The following is a 20314-nucleotide window of genomic DNA, read 5'->3' as shown; positions in this document are numbered from 1 at the left end:
ATGCCCTTCCTCAGGTGCCTGTGAAGATAAATACCTGTTGCCTTCCAAATCTTGTGTGCTGAGTCTGTGAATCAGGATGCAGAGTGGGAAAAGTGTCCTGGATGTTCAGGCTGCATTGAAAACTGACATAATTTGGCAGAAGTCTTACAAATTAGAGAGACATTAACAGCCACCTCTCGCCCATCGAAGTGTTTGTAGAGACATTAGGACACATCTCTTCTGTTGCCCCTAAGCAGCCAATTCCTCTCCTTTTCTTTAGGAAGAGTTAAGCAATTAACAGCTTTGAGAGAAGGCAAGGAAAGGAATTCAGTGTCCCGGTGTAGGGACCTGCCCAGCCAGGGAGAGCCCGGCAGGAAAGGCAGAGGCCAAACCCCGTGTCCACCTCCCTCCTCCTGCAGCTGGACCCCAAACAAACACCGACATCAAACAGAGAACTCGGGCTTCTTCCATTCCACCGATGCAGCTGCATGGAGGAAAGCTTGAGCTGCAAACCCAGAACAGTTTTGAACACAGACGTGGTGCTTATCTGATGGCAAAGCCTCAGGCAAACACAGGTTTCCTTACCAAAGCTGGAAATGTGCCTGGAGAAGTGGATTGCAAATGGATTCCAGGACAGAATCAGCTCCCCTTACCCTCCCTGCTCCCCTGGAAGCATTCCATGGCTTTAGCTATTTGAAAGTCATTTCACTTCAAATCTTACACCAGATGGAGATCACTAGGAAAGTTCACAGATAACTCTTTATAGAAACAGAGCTTCTACAGATGTAGTCACCTCCAAGGAGGAACAGCAGCACCATGAGTGTCATTCCTGTAGACAATTATCCACCTGGAGCTGGTACCTGACTGATAAAAAGAATCTTTGCATCGATATCTGGGGGGACAATTTCACAATGGCCAAAGCAAAGCAGTTTTGCTTGGCCTTTTCCTTGCATCCACCAGGCAGTATTTAGTCCTTGCCTCCAGCTGTCCTTTGAAATGTAGATTATAAAATACCCACTGGCAGCATGGGCTGTGGAGATAAGAGCAGCAGGCTGCAAGGGAGGCTGTGCTGAGCAGCCTGGCAGATCTGGAATATTGTCACACAGGAGGGAACAGCAGCGTGTGGCAGCTGAGCAAATGCTCCCAGCTCTCACACTGCCAGCAGCAATGCCTGACCAGCCTACCTGCACTTGGCAGCTGCAGGAAGTTGATAACACTTTCACTTCTCAGGGTGATAGCAACTGCAATGCTGATTGCATCTCTGAAACTCTCATTTACATTTTTGCTTTCTCTACTTCTTTCCTCGTTTCAGCAGGCTAAACTAAGGTATTTTTTCACATATGCCTCAATGCAGAGACTGAGTGACTGGTTCACATAAAAGCTAAACATTTAGGTAAATATTGCCAAAATAATTTTATTTCTTTTGTGCATTCAAATATTTATAAACATACTTTCTCTTGTAACTTTCCAAGACAGCAGCATCTTACCACAAAACAATTTTCTGAACTTAGCTACATTTTATTTTTCTTTTTAAACAAGCAGTTCTGCCCCCATAAGTACAAAATTAGGTATGAAATTGAATTGCTTGGCAACAGAAACAAGCAAGATATTTTCTTTCACAAAAAGCCAATTTCTTTGCAGCCTCATTTTACAAGCAGGGACTATTAGGAGCAGATATTTTCGGGCTTATCATGGGTCACCTGGATACTAAAATGCATCTATTCATTATCCTTTCACAGTGCCACATATACTTGTCAGAAAACAGCTTGACAGCACTGGCACAGGTTCCTGGGTTTAAGTCTTCCCTTCTGTTTGGATTCAATCATTGCATTTCTGAGGACCATACCTGTGTTTCTGGTTGGCACTTTGATGCACAACAGGAAAGCTGTTTGTAGAGCTTTCAACACAACCATAACCAATCAATGGCCAAGGCTGATGCATTAATAATCACAAAACAGTATTCAGGGTTCGTATTTAAGCAAAATGAAAATATAGAGGTTACTCCAAGAGTGCAGGTATGTTTTAATTGAAACCCTGAGCCCAATATTCCTCTTTAAATGACTGTCCCCAAGTATTTAAACAGAAACTGGCTGCAGTGGCAAATAATATATCACCATTTCTCTGAGGAGACCATATACTACATTCTCTAACTTTTAACATTTGTTTAACATTTATAATCTCATAGTCCTTTAAGTGAATGTAAAGCTTGAAAGGACAGTGGGTAATTCCACCTTCAGATGGTGATGTTTCAGTAATTTCATTACTCCTAGGAGCTGCTGTTCACCCTCAGGACACGAGGTAAGCACTGAGCTCCTGGCACTGGTAGCAAGCCACGCTGTCCAGGACCCACTCCCGAGTTACCACGGCAACGCTGCTCTGCTGCTGCATTGCTGCAAGACAGAGACACAAATAAATAAATGATGCAGCTGTTATCAAAGAGTCCAAACAAGCTTAAGGTGAGGCCACTGATGGCTTTCAGAATAAGCTGTTTGCTTTATCTGTGATGTTTTAAAAGGCTCTATAAAAGGCAGAAGTGTAAAAGCAGAGATGTGGCACTGCCAGTCCCTGCAGCAAGGCAGGTAAAGCTGCTGCCCCAAGAGCTCTTTGGCAAGTGGTAAGTAGGAAACAGTGAACACAACATAAACACTAAAACAAAGAATGCAATTGTTATCTTTTCATGTAGGATCTCAGTGACAGAGCTTTGGTTCCTGTCTGCCCAGACACACTGAGTGTGTGACAAGCAATGAGTTTCATTAAGACAGAAGCAACAGAAAATTACTGAAGTGTTTTCAGACTGTTCTTCCTCATTCCAGGATCTTTTTATTTTCTCTTTTTTCAGTGCCATGGAAACAGCTGGGTTTTTAACATCATCATGCTGCTCCACTGTTTTGCTGGACTTCAGTGTAGCCTAACTAGCTCCCATTCCTTCCAGAACCTCAGTTGCACTTTTCAAAGCCTCATGGTTTCTCCTGAGCATTTTGCTTAAAAGAAAAAAAAATGCAAAACTACATCTGTTAAGGCTTTTTAACATGACCTTTTCAGACTAAGGGAATCTTGTTCCATCTGAGGCTGTCTCCTAGATTTTACTGGTCCTCCAAGGACACCCTACCCCACCTTTTAAAAAAGATTCAATTAGAAAAGTTTCTGTAAAGCTGATGGTACATGGAGGACAACCGAGGCAATAGCTTTCATCTGCCAGAGTAGCTCTTAAGACTAGTGCTGGTTCTTGAGACAGTATACTTTGTCCTTCTAGAGTTTTCTTACAAGACATACCTCCATCTCCAGATGCAGAGTTTTGATTTCTCTACAACACTTTGATATTTAGCTATTAAAAGGACAGGTGTGATAAAGACACAGAAAGCAGCTCAGTGTTGCTTTACCTCTATAATCCACGTTTTCCTTCCAAGCATCTGGCTGCACAACCACAACAGCAGCAGAATTCTAGGATTTTAAGATAAAAACAAAAATGCTATTGTTGTCTGTTCTTACATAATTCTCACAACTATTTACAGAGAGCATAAACTGGGTTAACTTCACAGTTTCACTTCAGAGAGGAATTTAAGCAGAGGGAGAAAGGCATTAGTTCCTAAGATTCTTCTGTGATTCCCCTCCAGAAATTCTGTGACTACACTCAGTCACTAAAAGGCTTTTGGAGCTAGAAAGGAAAGGCTCAGTGCTAATTTCATGACAAATTAGTGATCTGGCCAGCACTGCCAGGCTGTGCAGACAGCTCTGGAAACTGTGGGAGGGTAAAACCTCCTCAGCACTTACTGCTGTGGGTGTGAACAGGTCAGGCTGCTTCACCACAGAGGCACCACAGAGCTCCACCATCCACTCCAGATGCTCTGAGGAAATCAGATGAAATCAGTCAATCACTTCAGTGTTTTCTATCACATTGAAGCTGAACTGTTCCCTAGGCCCTCGTGTGGTTGTTCCAATTCACAGGCCATCACCATTTGAAGGAGATGTGAGATTCAATAGAAAAAGAGTCCTTTCACTTTCAAACCTGCCAGGGAACATCAACTCCCCATCCCTCACCTCCCAGACAAGTCTGCACAAAACAAACCCCTGAAAAAGTCACAATTTATTTCCTCTTATCATAAAGATGCAAGATGTGAAATGGAAATTAAAAATGAGAAATTAGACCCGTGATTAACTCTCATTAACAAAAGTAGCCTACTTAATTTGCACCAATTTGTTGAATTGGTAGTGAAGAAGATTAAGTCTCTCAAGTATAAGAGCCAAAATTGAGGATCACTGCAGCAGGTGAAAGCACTGCATCCTTTGCAGCAATTACTGTAAATGTCAAGAAACCTGAGTATATTTCACACAGTCAAAAATAAAGTTCTATTGGACAAATCAGAAAGTACCTGCTGAATAAGCCACAAAAATGGGAAGTCAGGTACAAATATTTGAAGTAGAAAAATGATAAGCTAAATTTTCAAAAAATTGTAACATACTTTATTAAATTAAAAAAAATAAAGCTATCCTGAACAGCTTTTTCTTTATCTATTAACTTCTAGGTTTGTTAAAGTGTTTAACTTTCAACACTTGCTCCTACAGACAGGAGGATACACCAAAGATGTGTCAACTGCTAGGAAAAGGATACTTAGGAACTGCTTACTAAGACGGAAGAAAAAATGCTCAAATATGAGTGATCAAGAGCATCAATAACAATTACCAGACAACATGACATTTAATGCTTTTCCTAGATAATTTATCCAGAGATAAATTAGATAAAAGGCCTAGTTTGAAATGCAGCAAAATTGCCAGGAGGTTGTCTGAGGACATCCAAATAGAAGAGAACACTATTTCCACTCCATTTGGAGATAGAACTGGATAAAATTATTTATCTACACCTTACCACATTGTAGGTATTTTAAAAGTTACAGAGCAAAAGAGGTAAAAAATTATCCAAGAAGAGGTCAAATGTACAATTCTGGTGAATGCACAGTGCCCCTCCAAATATTTTTTATATTAACCATTCATCCAACTCCACTAAAATGACACACCTGTAGTCATATCAGTGAAGGGTCCACAGCAACAGATCTCAAAGTCTTTAAAGATCTGAAAAGCAAGGTACATGTTAGAGTTCATAGGGGGTTTTAAAGGAAAATGCTTTATATGCTGTTTTCATTGCACTACCAGGGCTTGTTAACAAGTTATGAATATTTCACAAAGTCTTTGTAACCCAGAAACCAAAAGAATTTAAGAATAAAACTAAAATAATATTAAGGACCACTAATCCTGTGTTATAAAAAGACAGCATTCACTCCAAGCTTAGTGAGCCCCTACAGAATATCTGCTCTGCTGCTAACAGAGCTCACCCTTCCTGTATAAAACTGCTAAATTTGTACAACTCTGTGTGTACAGAGAAACTGGAAGAGGTTCCAGATACTTAGCCAGCACAGCCACACATCTGCAACAGTCAGAGCAGGACAGAGTTTGAATCCCTGAGGTGCTTGTACCTTTCCAGTCAGGGCCTCTCTGGCCCTTTTGGGACCTTGATGGTTTCTCCCATTGATTACATCTCCTCTGACTTCAAATTCCTCCTGGAACATAATAAAAAGAGACTGAGAACTCTTTCCTGTCAGAGTTCTGCTTCAAAACAGGAAGGTGTCAGATTTCAGAACTGAAAATCTATGAGTGTGTTCAGAATATGAATGAAAAGGCTTTGCAAGAGACATGCTGGAGTAGCAAAAGCCCTGCAGCATCAGGCAATTTTTAAAGAAACAAATTTTACTCAAACTGTATAGTAACCTAGCAAACTAAATAAAAGAAGCAGCACACTCCAAGACTATAATTATCTTACCAGTAAAGTCTTACTTGATAGAAATTATCTGTATATAACATTATTTCCTTAAGCAAGGAATAGATCTTTTGCTCTATGCTATAATCTAATTGATATCAGTAGGAACATTTATAAAAATATGTCTATAATCTGTTAAAAAATAATAGGGATTAATTATGTCTTCAACATCAATGAGTGCATGGAGCCTAAATGTGGCTTTTGGTCCTAGGACTTGGTAAAACTAGAACCCCAGGTTTCAGAGCTAAAATTCCAATAAATGTTTATATAATATCTGTCTGTACAATACAAATAAGCTCATAAGTCCATCATGCAACAGCATTACTTTACCATTTGACATTTGACTCAAAGACCTACCTCATCCAATATTCTTCCTTCTTTAAAAGACTGAATTATCCCTAAATAAAAAGATCACAACAAGAAAAGTAATTTTATCCAGCAAAATGGTTTTTCCACTACCAGTACTCTGACTTCATTGCTACATTAATGTGAAGGTATTTGTACTAAATTAATACAGTATAACATTGAAAGTAATTAAAGAATTTTTTACCATTTTTAACCATTTCTTTACCCTTTAGAAATAATACTAATGTTACACTAACTGATGCCATGCACTGCAAAGATTTAAATTAAGAGAGACAAAAGGCTTTTGCCATGGTGGGGAGCAACTCATTGTGGCTATCTGAAAGCAGAAAAAGTAAGTAATTCACAAGAGTAAGAAGCTTGATATTGCTGCTTGTGTTTCTTAATTCTAATTTCTTTTAAAGTATTTAGAAGAAACACTGGAAGACATCAGATGGCAAGGCACGAAGGGATCCTTTTTCTTTACTTTATCAAGTGAAGGCTGCATTGATGGTAGAAGGGCAAAGACCATTTCTCTCCAAAACCAGTGATACACACACTGATAACTGATAACTATACACTGATAACTATACACTGATAACTGCCAGTGATACATACACTGATAACTAACAACCCATTTGCCTCCTGCAATGCCCAGGAAATACTTCAGTGTCCGTTCACACACCAGCTCCTCATCTGCAGAGCAAACAACAGGAAGAGCTCATTTAGTTTTGCCATTAGCAAAAAAAAAAAATAAAATCCAAAAACCAACAAAAAAACCCCAAAAGAACCCCAAAAACTATCAAAACTGTACAAAGGTTCTAAAAGCCCACTGTCATAATGCTACTAAACTGGAGGAAATGAGCAGAAACTAATCACATATACCAACTGTGAGCCCTCTTTTAGATTATTCAATAAAATAGGCAAGAAAAAGCATGACTTCTTTGGGAACTATCTTTTGTTTCCTTTTGGTTGGTTCTGAACTACTTCACACTCGTGTGCTGTCAACACCTGAAAATTATGAGCAAACAGCTGAAGAAACAAATAGCAAGTAACATTAACTTTCAATTACACAAGGGAAATCGTGCCCTCACTCTGATTCTGTGAAATAGAATGAGAAAACTCACAAGCTTAAACAAAAAACATACAATAGAGAAAACAATCAATACCTTTTCCTCAAACTTATTAAATTTATTGCTGACCTGTGTGCTTGTTGTTTAAACTGAAGGTAAAATTCTATACAGTCTGTCAATACAGGATTTGGTCCCCTAGCTCCCAACAAACCTGTTTTCATTATGACATGGGTTGTTCCTTCAGTAATGTGATTAGATAAAGTGCTCTGAGTTTTTTTCACAAACTTCTGGACCACCAACTGAAAAGTAGTTAAGAAAATAATAGTTAGAATAGTTTTAACCCCCTCAACAGCCCCAGTTTGTAGGAGCATAATGTAATAGGATAGTTAAAGACCAGTTTTATGTGTTGGCACACAGAATGTTAATTTCCCTAAGTCAGTTTTGGCACCATTCAACAGACTAAAGAAATGCAGAGCTCTTGGTGTGTGTTTTATAAGCCAAAAGGCAAATCCTCTTGAAAACTGAGTGCAGAAACAGGTTTATTAGCAGAATTACTACTTACAGAATGCTCCCTGTGGATCAGAATTTGGGTGAAGCAGCATCATCTGAGAAGAGTGACTGGACCAAACACCCCACACAGCCCCTCCCCAACCCCAAGGCTTTCTATAAAGCTTTGTTTAAAAAGTTCAAATTTCACTAAGCTTAACAGTGCCATTACAAGCAGCACTGTTAATCACTGTTATCACTGTTTTAGGAGTGATAAAGTTTGAAGTTGCTACATTACTCACCTGCAATTCCTGCAAGATTAGTTTTATTATACTTAGAGATCTCTAGTTTTATTATACTTTGAGATCTCTCTATTAAGGACTATAGTGGTAATCAGGAATTATTAACTAGTGATCTCAAAATTCTGAAATCTACTTACGTGCTCACTGTGATGTAGACCTGATACCACAATTGACATTTTTTTCCTCTTGGTCACCACTGGATTTGTAGTATTTTCTTTCCCAGTTGCATTGTGCAGAACAGGTGCAGGAAAACATTCACTTCTCTTCAATTTGTGGCCTAGGCCACAGCTTTTATCAGTGTTCTGAGCCAGAACAGGCCCACCTGTGGCTTCTGCAGTTTGAGGGGTAAAAAGCCTTACAGAGGAGCAAGAGTTATCTGGACTCTCATTTCCAAAAAGATCTGATGAGACAGATGCACTGTTTTGCCTGGTCCCAGATTTCTGCTCCTCTGCATTTTCTGAAGGAAACAAGAAATTACTCATTGAGAAAACTGCATTTCTTTCTAGTAGTCATGGTAGAATGTTGTTGCTCTCTCTTTCAGGTTTAAATTCTGCAGTTACTTCCTCTCCTTATGTGTTTATTACTTCATCTTTGCCTCTATCATTACTTTTTCCTGATCTATAGGCAAGACACTGGAATACCTGTGGAACTTTGAGTAGCATATTTGTCAAAGTGTCTGAATTTAGAAGAGAGACAGAAAAACTCCTATTACTGTCAGAAAGCTGTCACACCCCTTTTGATGGGCAGCCACACAGCTGGGCTACCAAAGCAGTAACACCTTTTTATAATGACCAGGAACATATCAATTAAAATACAGGGAAAAATACATATTTTGCTGATATGTAAAAACATGAAAAGAACAGGAGAAAACCACCAGAAATCCAAATGCAGTGGGTTTCTCTGAAATGTTACCTGCTCCAAGCTGACACTGCCCATGTTCTTGCACTGCCTCCTGCACAGGTTTTGTCTTTTCAGAGGGAGTTTTGTTCTTTAGAACACTGTCACACTCAGGGCCTTTCTCCAGATCTGATCTCTTCACTGAAGAGGATTTAGAAGATGAAAGCAACCATTCTGGAGACCTTGAAAGAGTGAAATTGATTTTAATACCCTTTTCACTCTTTTAAGCATCAGAAAAATGTAGCAACAGTGAAAGTATTGTAATTTCCCAGAAGCTCAGAGATAGTTAAGATTTTGGTTTTTAAATAAAAATTTAGAAATAAACATAATAAACCCCAAAGCTCCAAATAAAACCATTGACCTGTTATTTTCTTTTCTCATTTGATCCATTTCAAATGCTCCTTCAGTACTGGAATGTGGCAGTTCCCTGTGGACAGGTAAAACTTCACAATTCTGACTTCCATTCTGCTTTAGCACTGCTTCAAGTGCAGCCATTTCTTGCTGAAGTTTTTTCAGGTTATTTTGCATAGCATTCTTTTGCTGCAAAGGAGTACAAGAATGCCAACATAAGCAAACTCAGGATTAATTTGTTTAACAAACGCTTGAAAATTAGAAATAGCAAAATGGTTTTGAATTAAGTTTTTGCCACATGTTCAAAAGGTGACTATGGTGCTTTCACTGTAACAAATAGTGAACACATCCCACATGTGAAGCAAAAACACCCAAACAACAACAGACTCATTTTGCCAGTCATGTTATTTCAGTTTAGATGCCTCAGAGTTTAATCAATCAGAAAACAACATAATTCCTGCACAAATTTATTTGAAAGTAATTTTGTCCAAATTCCATTAGTAGCTCAATCCATGATGTTCATTATTAAATTTTAAATTGAATCTTCATTTTCCACTGTTACTAAAAGCTCCAAAGATTATTTAAGGGACTAAAACATTTCATAATATTCTTCCTTATATTCCTCCTCAAAAATTATATTACATAATCAAAAACATGCCCTAGGCAGGTCCTCATAAGAATAGCTCAAAGGTTTTCAAAAGACCTTTTTAAAAACCCAAACCCTTTACATGAAGAAGCAATTTCCACAGAACTGAATATTCCATCTGTAGCTCCAGCACTGGCACCGTGTGGAGCTTCTTTGTTACTGAACCCATAAAAACTCTCAAGCAAACAGAAAACCATCACCACATCACAAACCCAAATCCCTCTTTCACATGCCATTAATCCACTCAGCACCTTCTTTTTGGACATACATAAAGACCATAGGGTCGAAAATGCTGAAGAGAGTTGGCATAAGACTTACCTTAAAGTCACATAGGACAAAGGAAAACCCCAAAGCAAAACAAAAAAACTCAAGCCCCTAACCCTCAGGTGAACTCCCAGCCCAAATCACCCAATACATAAAGTCAGGCCACTGAGCAGAATTCAGGATTTTAATAGCAGACAGAAAATTCACTTGTAGACACACCTTTCATTAGACACTGCCTGTTGGGACTTGTATCTATAATATTCTAATATGGAATTATTTGATTTAATCTTTACACAGAGAAGGCAAATCTCTGTGCTGCTAAATATCACATTGTAATTTATTGTAATAAATCTACTCCTTATCACCAATCCTTATATATTCCTGTCATTAAGGTTTTTAAATATAGGGAGCTGGCATTTCCAGCGTTCGCCAAGTGTGGAGATGCATTAATTAGCATCTCCCATAATTAAGCCCTGTAACCAATAGCACATAACAAGTTGTGGCCATTGCAGTGTAGGTCACCAGGGGAGGAAAAGTTGGACAAATAATGACATAAAAACAGCTCTACAGTTCCTCATTAATTATGCTTTTGGAAGTAATTTAGTGACAAAGAATTATTATGAAAGAAATTTTCCACTCTATTGACTTCACAGCTTGCTTATCTCCTGGAATGCAAGCTGCTTCTAGCACTCAGTGCATAAACTCACTCACCTGTGTAGTGAGGATTTCACCCTGAGAGAATGGTCCACAGGAATCTTCTACAAGACTTATTTCACTGTCATATCCAGATGCTTCACCTTGAAGAAGGTGGAAAAAAACTGCCTGGGTTAAAGGAAAAACCCCACCAAACAACAACAAACCAACCAACATTATCCATCCTTTCTTAGCATGTAGAGGATTTAGAGAACTAATAGCTAACACTGAAGTGACAAGTTTTGAAAATGTTGAAGTTAGGACAGATCTCCTTTTAAGTGAACATTTGAAAGAACAGCATGTCACACACATGACAAAGTAAACAGAATTCAGTGTTTCAACAGGGATGAAAGAGTCCTAAACATTTACAAAGGCCATAAAAATGGCAAAATATTCACTACAAAATTCTACAGCCAATTTCAACAAACATTTGGCTGGGGAAAAAGCCTGGATAGGCTGTGAAATTTTGCTGACAATGCAAGTATCACACTGTAGTAAGAGAACCAGCATTTCCCTCAAATTCCCATCAGACAGTCTCTAGTGCCCAGTCTGTTCATCTATGCTCTGAACAAAGAACAATAGAAGAACATAATTTTCAGGAAATAAACCACTGAGGTTTTTTTTCTTTGACTGTTTAAGGTTGATACATTATACTAGAAGAGCAAGCACCCCTCAAATACAGAACAAAGTTTCCATGAAAACACCAAAAACTTTGTTGTAAGAACATTATAAATGCAGCTGCAAAGAGAAAAATCTTGGTCTGTACCTAGATTTGCTCCCATGTCTGGGACTCCTTGACATTCATCTTTGGTTTCCTTCAGCCCTCCACTAGAATTCTGAGAAGTTTCTTTACTGTCATTTACACTGCTCATTTGTTTGGACACATGAGCTTGTGGTAAATGTTTGTTCAGTTCTTGTGCTCCATTGAGTGATTCTTCAGACATGTTGGACTGGGAAGAAAATAAGTTGACAGAGCATTCTGACTCCTGGCTTGGCGAAACACACACATTACTTAGGGCAGCTTCAGGCACCTTCTGCACGATATTGCCATCATTACTCACACTGTGAGGCAGCACATTTGGGCTCGCTGGACACTCTGCCACCGGAGACTCGGCCACAGATGCCATTTGTTTATCAGTCTGCAAAGGTGTGCTTGCTGATTTGCTGAAGATTAATGTCCTAAAGCATGGCAAGTCCTCATCCTCACAGGACTCTTCATCTGAAGATGGCAGTTTCTGCACTCGTCTCCGAGACTTTCGAACACCTCGAGATCTTGGCTTAGAGCTTGCATTTCTCTTGTGCAGTTCTTTTCCCAGAGCATTGTCACTTTTTACAAACACTGCAGATTGCTCTTTCCTATCAGTTTCACATAAGCTGGTGTTCTCCTCAATGTCAGTATCAGAGCACAGTAAGGCATTAGGGGTTTCAGACAAACCTGTAAGATCATGATTCTCTCTGACAGGTTCTTCCAGAGCCTCTACAGCTGTGCTAACATTTTGGGCTGCTTCTTCTTCATTCCCCTTTACATGTTTTCTTTCTCTTTTGCTACTTTTTGTCCTAGTGACTTCACAGCTGAATTCAGCAGGGCTTTGCTGACAAGCTGCAGAACAAATCGTTGATGTGGATTGAAAATGTAGAATTGGTTCTGTGCAATCAACAACTTCAGTCTTTCCTGCCTGATTGCTTTCTGAACTGAAGCTGTTTTCCTGGCCTGTGTTTAAATCATTTTGTCTGGAATCCTGCTTCTCTGTGTTACTCTGGTCACTTTGGCTTCCATCACTTTCAGTGGGATTCTGTCTCAACTCACTTTCTATCCCTATCTCATCTGACACTGGCTTTTTATTGACCTGCTCTTCTTGTAGCAATCCATTTTTGTGCTCAGTCTGAGCAGTTTCTGTTCTTGCTGGTGTCAGAGCCCCTTCCTCTGCAGCCTGTGAAATGCCATCCCTGTGCTCCCCTGTGCTGACAGCAAAGCAAGGCACAGGATCGACATGTGCAGACTCACAGGGCTTAAGCCTCTCTTTCTCAGAAAGCCTGCTCAAGTTTTGAGCAGCTGTTCTCTCCTCTTGCAAGCTTTCTGTTTGTAATTGTTTGCTAGCCTTATTTTCTACCTGAGCAGCACATGATAGATTTAGGGTTTCAGAAGGAGGCTGTTCCACTGCACGTGCCTGCCTTGGAGCCTGAAAAAGGCTGAAGGATGAGCGCTTTGAATGACGAAATATATTCCGCAGGTACTGGGTGTCCAAATCACTCTCTTCAGCTTCCTTAGTCAATTCCAAAACATTTTTAGCCATTGGCAACTTTTCAGTTTTGAAGTCCCCTGGAACATTTTGTGAATCATGCCCACATTCTGGGGGAAATGCAGTAGGTGATTCAGTCCCCTCTTCAGTCTGGTGAGAAACAGTTTGCTTAGCAGACATTGAAGGAAGTTGTAGGAGGAGGGGGCTACCTAGAATTTTACTGTCTTGAGAATCTGTATCAGGCACAGTGGAACCACAGTTTGAAGGCAGGCATGAAGGTCTGAACAGACTTTTTTCAGTTTCTTCAGTGTGATATAAATTCTTTAGGGTAACCTGCATTTCATTTGCTTCCAGATCACCTCCCTCCATATTAGTGACTGGCCTGTAACTCAACTCATCTTGATGCTCACACAGGTCTTGGCATTCAGCAGACTGAGTTGCCACATTCCTTTGGTCTCGAGAGATAGACCTCCCACTACCACTGTTAGTTTTTCTTGCTCCCTTTACTCCTTTCCTTGTTCCTTTTGTTACTTCTTCAGAGAGTAACTGAAGCCTTCTGCTGCGTCTGACTGGATTTTGCTCAGAATCAGCTTGCCTGGGCTCTCCACTGCTTGGGTAGCTGTCAATCTGTGGCTCAGCTGTATCAGGGAAAACAGAGCCTCTGTCCACTACTAACTGTAGAGCACACATAGTTCTACTAGAATGCCTGCATCTTTTTGCTGCAGAACTTCTTTTTTTGCTGCTTTTCTGATCACAGTTATACATTTCTGGTTCCCCATCACAGTGCTTCGTAGTGACCTTCTCAGTAGCTTTCTTCCATGTGGACTCTCCTCCTTCCTCAGGTTCTGTTAATGCATTTTTTGCTCTATTCTGAGAGAGGTGACTTTCATTAACAGCAACACTTTCATCACATCTTTTCTTTTCAGCTTCTCCAAGGCCCCCATTAACACTTTGAGGGCCCCCATCTGCCTCTTCTGTGTCCTTTTTCTTGATGAAATCCTCAGGTTGCAGGACACAGGCAGTCTTCCTCTTTCTTTTGAGTCTGTCTTTGCTGAAATCATTCAGGCACTTATCAGCAGCCACATCTGCCTTTTGCTTAGAAGGCAAAATGTCTCTCAAGGTAGAAGGGGGATTTGATTTCCTCCCTCTCTTGTATGTTTTTCCAAATATTTTGTCTTTGATGTTTTCTGCTGTTTGTTTTGACCACCTCTTTTTTCCTTCCACTGCTGCAATTTTCATGGAATCTGCCACAGGGTCAGTCTTTGCTGAAATACAGGACTCTTTATCTGATGAACACAGATCTCCTTCACCTGAAACATCAGCTGATGCAGCAGATTCATCCAGTGAAGAACTGGAAGATAAAACCTCATTGCTTTTTGAAAACCATTCGTTGACTTTCTGAATGCTCTGCTTCAGTCTCTTCTTGGAGACTTTATTCAGGCAGGCAGAGTGAAGTGTCTCTGGCTGAGGTAGCTCCTCCAGAGGATGTTCTTTGTCATAGGAAGAGTCATTCTCAGGTTCATATCCCTCTACAGCTTCCACACTTTGTACATCAGTATCCATTTCCCTGCTTTTATCCAGCCTGCTCTCTGAGCTATCTTCTAAATCAAACTCTTGGTTTTCACTGCTGTACTGGGCTTGCTGTTCCTCCATTTCTTCTATGTTCTTAAAGAATGATGTGTCCTCATTCACTGTGGGACTGGCATCACCTGCTCTGTCACACTGCTCTGGGAGCAGGTCTGCAGCAAGAACCTTCAAAGGAGAACTCTGGCATTCAGTCACATTCACTTGGTCAGCTTTGGCACATTCAGTGATGCTCCGAGTGCTTTTCTTGCTCAAACATTCCTTTGAGAAATCACTTTCACCTGTTAGATTTACAGGTATAATAAATTATTAACCTCTAGTTTACATACACGACCACAATAACAAGCTTTATGGCTAGTTTGTTTCAAAAGAACTGCTCTTACTTCCCCCCTAACCAGAATATTACACTGCAAAAATCTCCCTCTAGACAAAGGCAGAATGATCATATTCTAAATTTTTAGATTAATTATTAGCCAGTGCTTTTTCATGTGTAATATGACTCACGTAGAATAAATTAAGTTTTGTACTCAGATCAAGTTACTTTTCTTGCTTTCTGTTCCCATGCATACAACATCCACATTTGGCATCTAGGCTACAGGAACAGTCTTGTATTAGCTGTAGGCATCAACAGAACTACTTTACACACTGCAAGCATATATACGTATAGACAATCATGTGAAATAAAAATGTTAATCTGTGGTGCCTTTCAGGCTTAATCACCTTTGTCACCAAAATAACACACCTATGATGTCTGGTAGTGTTATTTCTTTGGCACACAACTTGTCAGGCTGTGCATTACAAGAATTTTCATTCGCTTTCTCAGCACTCTCAAGTTCTTCCAGCCTTACTTGAGAAGAACTCTGAACTGTTCCTTTGTCTTCAAACCTGTTGGGAAAGGAAATCTGCTCTCATTACAGATAAAACCATAATAGACAGAATAGAAGTTGATACTTATTTTTCCCTTTTTGCTCTCTGAAATAGTTTCTGAAGAAGTCAAGCTGCACAACTGACACTCACCACAACCAGATCTCCAGGCCATTTCTTTAAAAGATTTTCTCTTGTAATCCTGAATTTAGTATTTATTTTCCAAAGCACAGTACCTACTTTTCTATGGAAGATCTATGTCCCCAACAAAACAGTTAGAAAACAGTTTTTAAGCATGTAATATGGTAAACTGTTGGAATTCAGCTATCCATTCTACTCTAATGCCCTCAAAGTTGAAAACCATTTGTCAGCTTAAGAATTATATCAGTCCTATGCTAAGAAACTAGAACACAGGAAATGAGAATATTGAACTACTGTCTGCAGAAAATATTAATTCCTTAATCACCTTTACTTACCCAGTTTTGCTTGCCTGTTTAAAAAACTCTTCAGATGATTCAGAGCCTGAAAACAAATAATCTGTTACTCTGGTTGGAACAGTTCAGAGAAAGGTGACTTGCCAGATTCAGTGGTTATCATCACATACATGCCTACTCCTTTCTAGAGCTAGATGCTTTCAACTTTTAGCAGATGAAACCAAGTTCAATTGTGAAGTATTTTACCTAATTATAATGATTTCTATATATAAATATCTACATGGCTCCAGCATCAAACTGTGTTTAAATACAATGACGGGTAACAGACTGGTAACGAAGAGTTAATTAGCTAAAAGTTACTTTTTAAGTTCTAAATTTGTACACAAAACAGCTACTAGTATTTCGAATTTTGAACTGGAAGTTATAGAAACGCATTCAAATGTCTCTCACAGATCCTTTGATCCTGGCAGATGCAATAAGGAAAAAAGTGAGGAAACAAACTCTACCCATTGAAAGCAGCAATTCCTTCCTTGAAGGAACAGCATAAAAATAAGCTATGCATGGCATGTGTCTTGTTTCTCACAGCAGTCAACAGCAGATAAAATAAAATTCTGAAAAGCTAGGATAGATAGCAAAAAATATTAATATCTCCAACAGATTTCACTGTCATCTCAAGCACTGGTGACAAGGCTTAGTATTCTTCAGAAAACAGTGGCTACATTTAGCTGTAACAGCTGTAATTTTTTGCACATCTGTAAATACCTTCTCTGGATCATGTACACCAAGGTTTAAGGGCTCACTACAGCAGCATTATTTGCCATTATAGAATTATGTAAAAAGCCCTTTTGATTTACCAACTTGGAATTGTCCACAATTTGTACCTTTGCTGTAATTTTGGGTGTTAAGTAGAAATTAGTGTTTATAAAGACTTTGAACAAAATCACCTTTCATTACTTTGTAAGCATTGTACATAGGATCAATTAGTGTGGATTTAAAACAGATCTTACCAAACTCTATATAAATACCCTTTTGAGAGTCAGATTTCTGGGGTTTGTTTCTTGGGCGACACATTTTGGCATCTGTAAGGTGAATATTCACACTAGCTTCCTGCTGACAGGAAAACAGAAAAGGATAGTTATTTACAACAGTGGGGTATTAAAAAAATTCATAGCTATTTAGACTTTAACAGGGGGCTGATACAATTACTTAGTTCATATGCATTGGTAGTTTCTGTGCACAACACAAGTAATGGATCATTTTGACAGCAATAATGAAATGTGTCAATAGAAACAATGTATCATGGCAATATTATGTTTAAGTTCAGGTCATTTTATGCAAACATCTCTCTCGAGTAGATTAGGAAGACAAAAATATATAAATGTCCTTGTCCACATTACTCAGCTCAAACAGCAACCTGAGACCAGCCCAAAATCTCCTACTTCATTCTTTTGTATACATGCATGTATACACATTCCAAATACATTTTTACAAAATTCACAAAAACAAAATGGGAAAAAACAGTTACCAAGGTGAAGTTTTCTTGTTCATTTCCTTTAGCACTTTTTCTCCTGTTTCTGAAGCCCTTGCTTTGGATGACAGAACTTTCTTTACACAGGGACTCAGCAGTGGCTTCCGTGGATGTTTTAGGAAAGTGATGATTCTTTAAAACTAAATGATGTTATTAGGTAAAAAAAAAAAAAAATTACACTGAGTACAACTCAAGTATTAGATATTAATGAAATAGACTTGTGTAGACTCTGTGTATTTTGTGCAAATACAGCTAAAATATGTTTATCCAAGAAAGAAATCTTGCTGAATTACTAGTCTGATTATTCTTTTTGAGCACTCTTCAAGTAATAATTAGGATCTTGATCCTGCCAACTAATTTTCTCAACCAATTTTGGTTATATAGATAATCTAGCAAGAGCAGGATCTAATTTTAGTTATTTCAGAATGGGATACCTTATAAATAATCATGATATGTCAAAACCTTATTTAAAAAAAAACTGGGGACATACATTCACAACACTTACACTTCACTCCAGTGTCAAGCTCAAAAGCATGGATAGCTTCCAACAGTCCTTCAATTAGTTGCTTAAATCTGGAATTTTCTTTCAGACTTCTGAAATAACATAAGTATTTCAGTTATTTTAAGACAAATGAACAGGCTAACTATAAATATTTCTAGAATTTTGAGTGAACCAAAAAGGGGGTAAAACTCCAAGGTAGAAGATGAGACAAGAAGAAATTGTTGCCAAGGAATAATAAATTCCCCCAAAGAACCAAATTCCCCCAAAGAACCATTACTATGGGAATTGAAATTATCACAAAAGTGAGCACATCATTTTCTCATATAGGTTTAGTAGAGAGAAATCAGTTGTAAGGATTAAACACCAATATAGCACAGACATTTGTTGAGAGAGGGGTGTTCACCTGGAAAAAGCTCACATTGAGGTAAGATACTGCATTTACTCCTTTAGAAATAGACAGCTTACTAAAAAAACACCTTTTCTTCTGTATTTATGCTAAAATATTTTAAACCTATGTTTAAAATATATGCTAATGCTAAAATATTTTAAACCTATTGTTAGTCTTTCCTCAGAGTTCAAACACCTCATCCTCCAGCCCCCTTACAAAGATGATTTCCTCACCTCTTGGTAACTTCAGTCTTGCACAGAGGACACTCTACCACACCTTTTTTCTTTTTGTTTATAAGTTTGAACATGCAGAACCTAGAAAGAAAGAACACTTGTTATGGTAACAACAGAAGGATATTATTTTCCCTAAAACTGACTATGCACATTCACCACTTAGTGACTCAAGGATGCATTTTTGTTCTGGTCTTACAGTGAGTTAATTGATCCCCTTTGACACATTTGCAAGCTGCAGTTCTCTCTTCTACAGAATTGAATTTTTCCCTCATGTAGCTTCACATGAAGTTACCAAAACACAGTATAAATACATGATTAGCACTGAAGAAACATACATGGCAGTTAAAACTAGTATATATGGAATTAAAAATTATAAACACAAACCCACTATATATGGAAATTAAAAGCTGCATTGCACTTGCAAGTTTTTAAACTTACCTGCAGAATGTGTGATCACATTTTGTTGAAACAGGCTCTTGTACCACATCCAGGCTACAAAGAGGGAAACAAAAACAAGAGCACAAGAGGTTATAGAATTCAACCAGAACCTTTGCTATTTCAGCATCTGTTTGCATTAAAGAAATGCAAAACATTAAATGACACACTAAAGAACTACAGACCTCATTCACCTTTCAGAAACAAGGGACAAAAACCCCCACAGCTTATAAAAAATTCTCTAATCCAGATACATTTTTTTCCCTCTGAGTAGGGGACTGACACATTCAGGTTTTAGTAGAAAAGCAAAATATGGAACATAAGAGAAAAATTTAAGTTTTTCCTTACAGTTTGTCATTTGAGCCTTACAATCATCAATATGTTTAGTCCCAAGCACAAATCTTTTTGCTTTCTGGTGAGCCATAGAACTGTCAAAGCATTTTCAAAGAAATGAGAATAAAAAAATATATCTCTAAAAAACTAACTATACTGATATTACTTCCTGACATACCATATTGGGCACTCCAAATTCTTCTGCATAGCTGAAAGCACATTTTGTACTTGTCCAATAGTAATTACTGAGAAGTCCATCCTTCACATCCAAAAATAGTCTACAGAAAAAAAACAATATTATCAGCTTTGTTTCTGCAAAAAACTCTGCTACCTCCCGTGACTATGCCCTCTCCCACATGGCTCTGCTCTAACAGCAGAACGATATCAAATTGTTTTTATTTCAACAACACTTGACAGTACAGAGGGGTTCTTAATCCGAACGTTCGTAGTTAAAACCTTTGGAGTCTTGTACCCAAATGAGCGCCCAGAAAAGTGAAACTCAGCAAAGCGCAGAGCACAAAGCAGCGAGAGGAGGGGCTGGGAGGGAGGGAAAGCGCGCCCAGCCGGGGGCAGGCAGCCGGTGGGAGGGAGCCTGGGCAGAGCCGAGAGCCCGCAGCACAGCCTGAAACAGAGAGAAACCGCCGGGGCAGCTCGGGACCGGCCCGGCAGCGAGGCATGGCCGCAGGCTGAGGAGAAGTGTCCCGGCACGGGCGGAGGGAGCGTGGCCAGGGCCAGGGCGGTCAGTGTCAGTACCTGTACCAATACCAGTACCGGCGCGGTCAGTGCCGGTGGCGGTGGCGGTGCGGCCGGTGTCGGTCCCGGCGCGGTCAGTGCCGGTGGCGGTGCCAGTGCCGGTGGCGATGCCGGTTCCGGCGCGGTCAGTGCGGGTGGCGGTGCCAGTGCCAGTGCCGGTGCCGGTGCCAGTGCCGGT

General features: G+C 39.3%; 1 protein-coding gene across 2 annotated transcripts; it reads right to left on the bottom strand.

Annotated features, from left to right (window-relative positions):
• Positions 1 to 1377: 1377 nt before the first annotated feature.
• Positions 1378 to 20186, bottom strand: BRCA1 (BRCA1 DNA repair associated). 2 transcript variants are annotated; one of them, XM_030256330.4, is made up of 22 exons: positions 20137 to 20186; positions 19562 to 19661; positions 19054 to 19107; positions 18616 to 18696; positions 17998 to 18086; positions 17490 to 17632; positions 16972 to 17074; positions 16007 to 16052; positions 15409 to 15551; positions 11609 to 14947; positions 10861 to 10946; positions 9250 to 9428; positions 8904 to 9070; positions 8129 to 8448; positions 7415 to 7502; positions 6749 to 6826; positions 6146 to 6186; positions 5448 to 5531; positions 4992 to 5046; positions 3751 to 3824; positions 3360 to 3420; positions 1378 to 2369 (listed from the first exon to the last, which is right to left on the bottom strand). In XM_030256330.4, the coding sequence occupies exons 2-22, from the start codon at positions 19639 to 19641 to the stop codon at positions 2266 to 2268; spliced, it is 5415 nt and encodes a 1804-aa protein (XP_030112190.4). In that variant the 5' UTR covers positions 19642 to 19661; positions 20137 to 20186; the 3' UTR covers positions 1378 to 2265. The 2 variants fall into 2 exon arrangements, with proteins under 2 accessions (XP_030112190.4, XP_072775070.1); XM_072918969.1 differs by lacking the exon at positions 20137 to 20186 and having other exon boundaries at positions 16972 to 17071; positions 19562 to 19650.
• Between the last annotated feature and the right edge of the window lie 128 nt (positions 20187 to 20314).

The sequence above is a fragment of the Taeniopygia guttata genome, chromosome 27 (genome assembly GCF_048771995.1).
Source record: "Taeniopygia guttata chromosome 27, bTaeGut7.mat, whole genome shotgun sequence".
Taxonomy (NCBI): domain Eukaryota; kingdom Metazoa; phylum Chordata; class Aves; order Passeriformes; family Estrildidae; genus Taeniopygia; species Taeniopygia guttata.
This window is presented reverse-complemented; position numbering and strand designations above follow the sequence as displayed.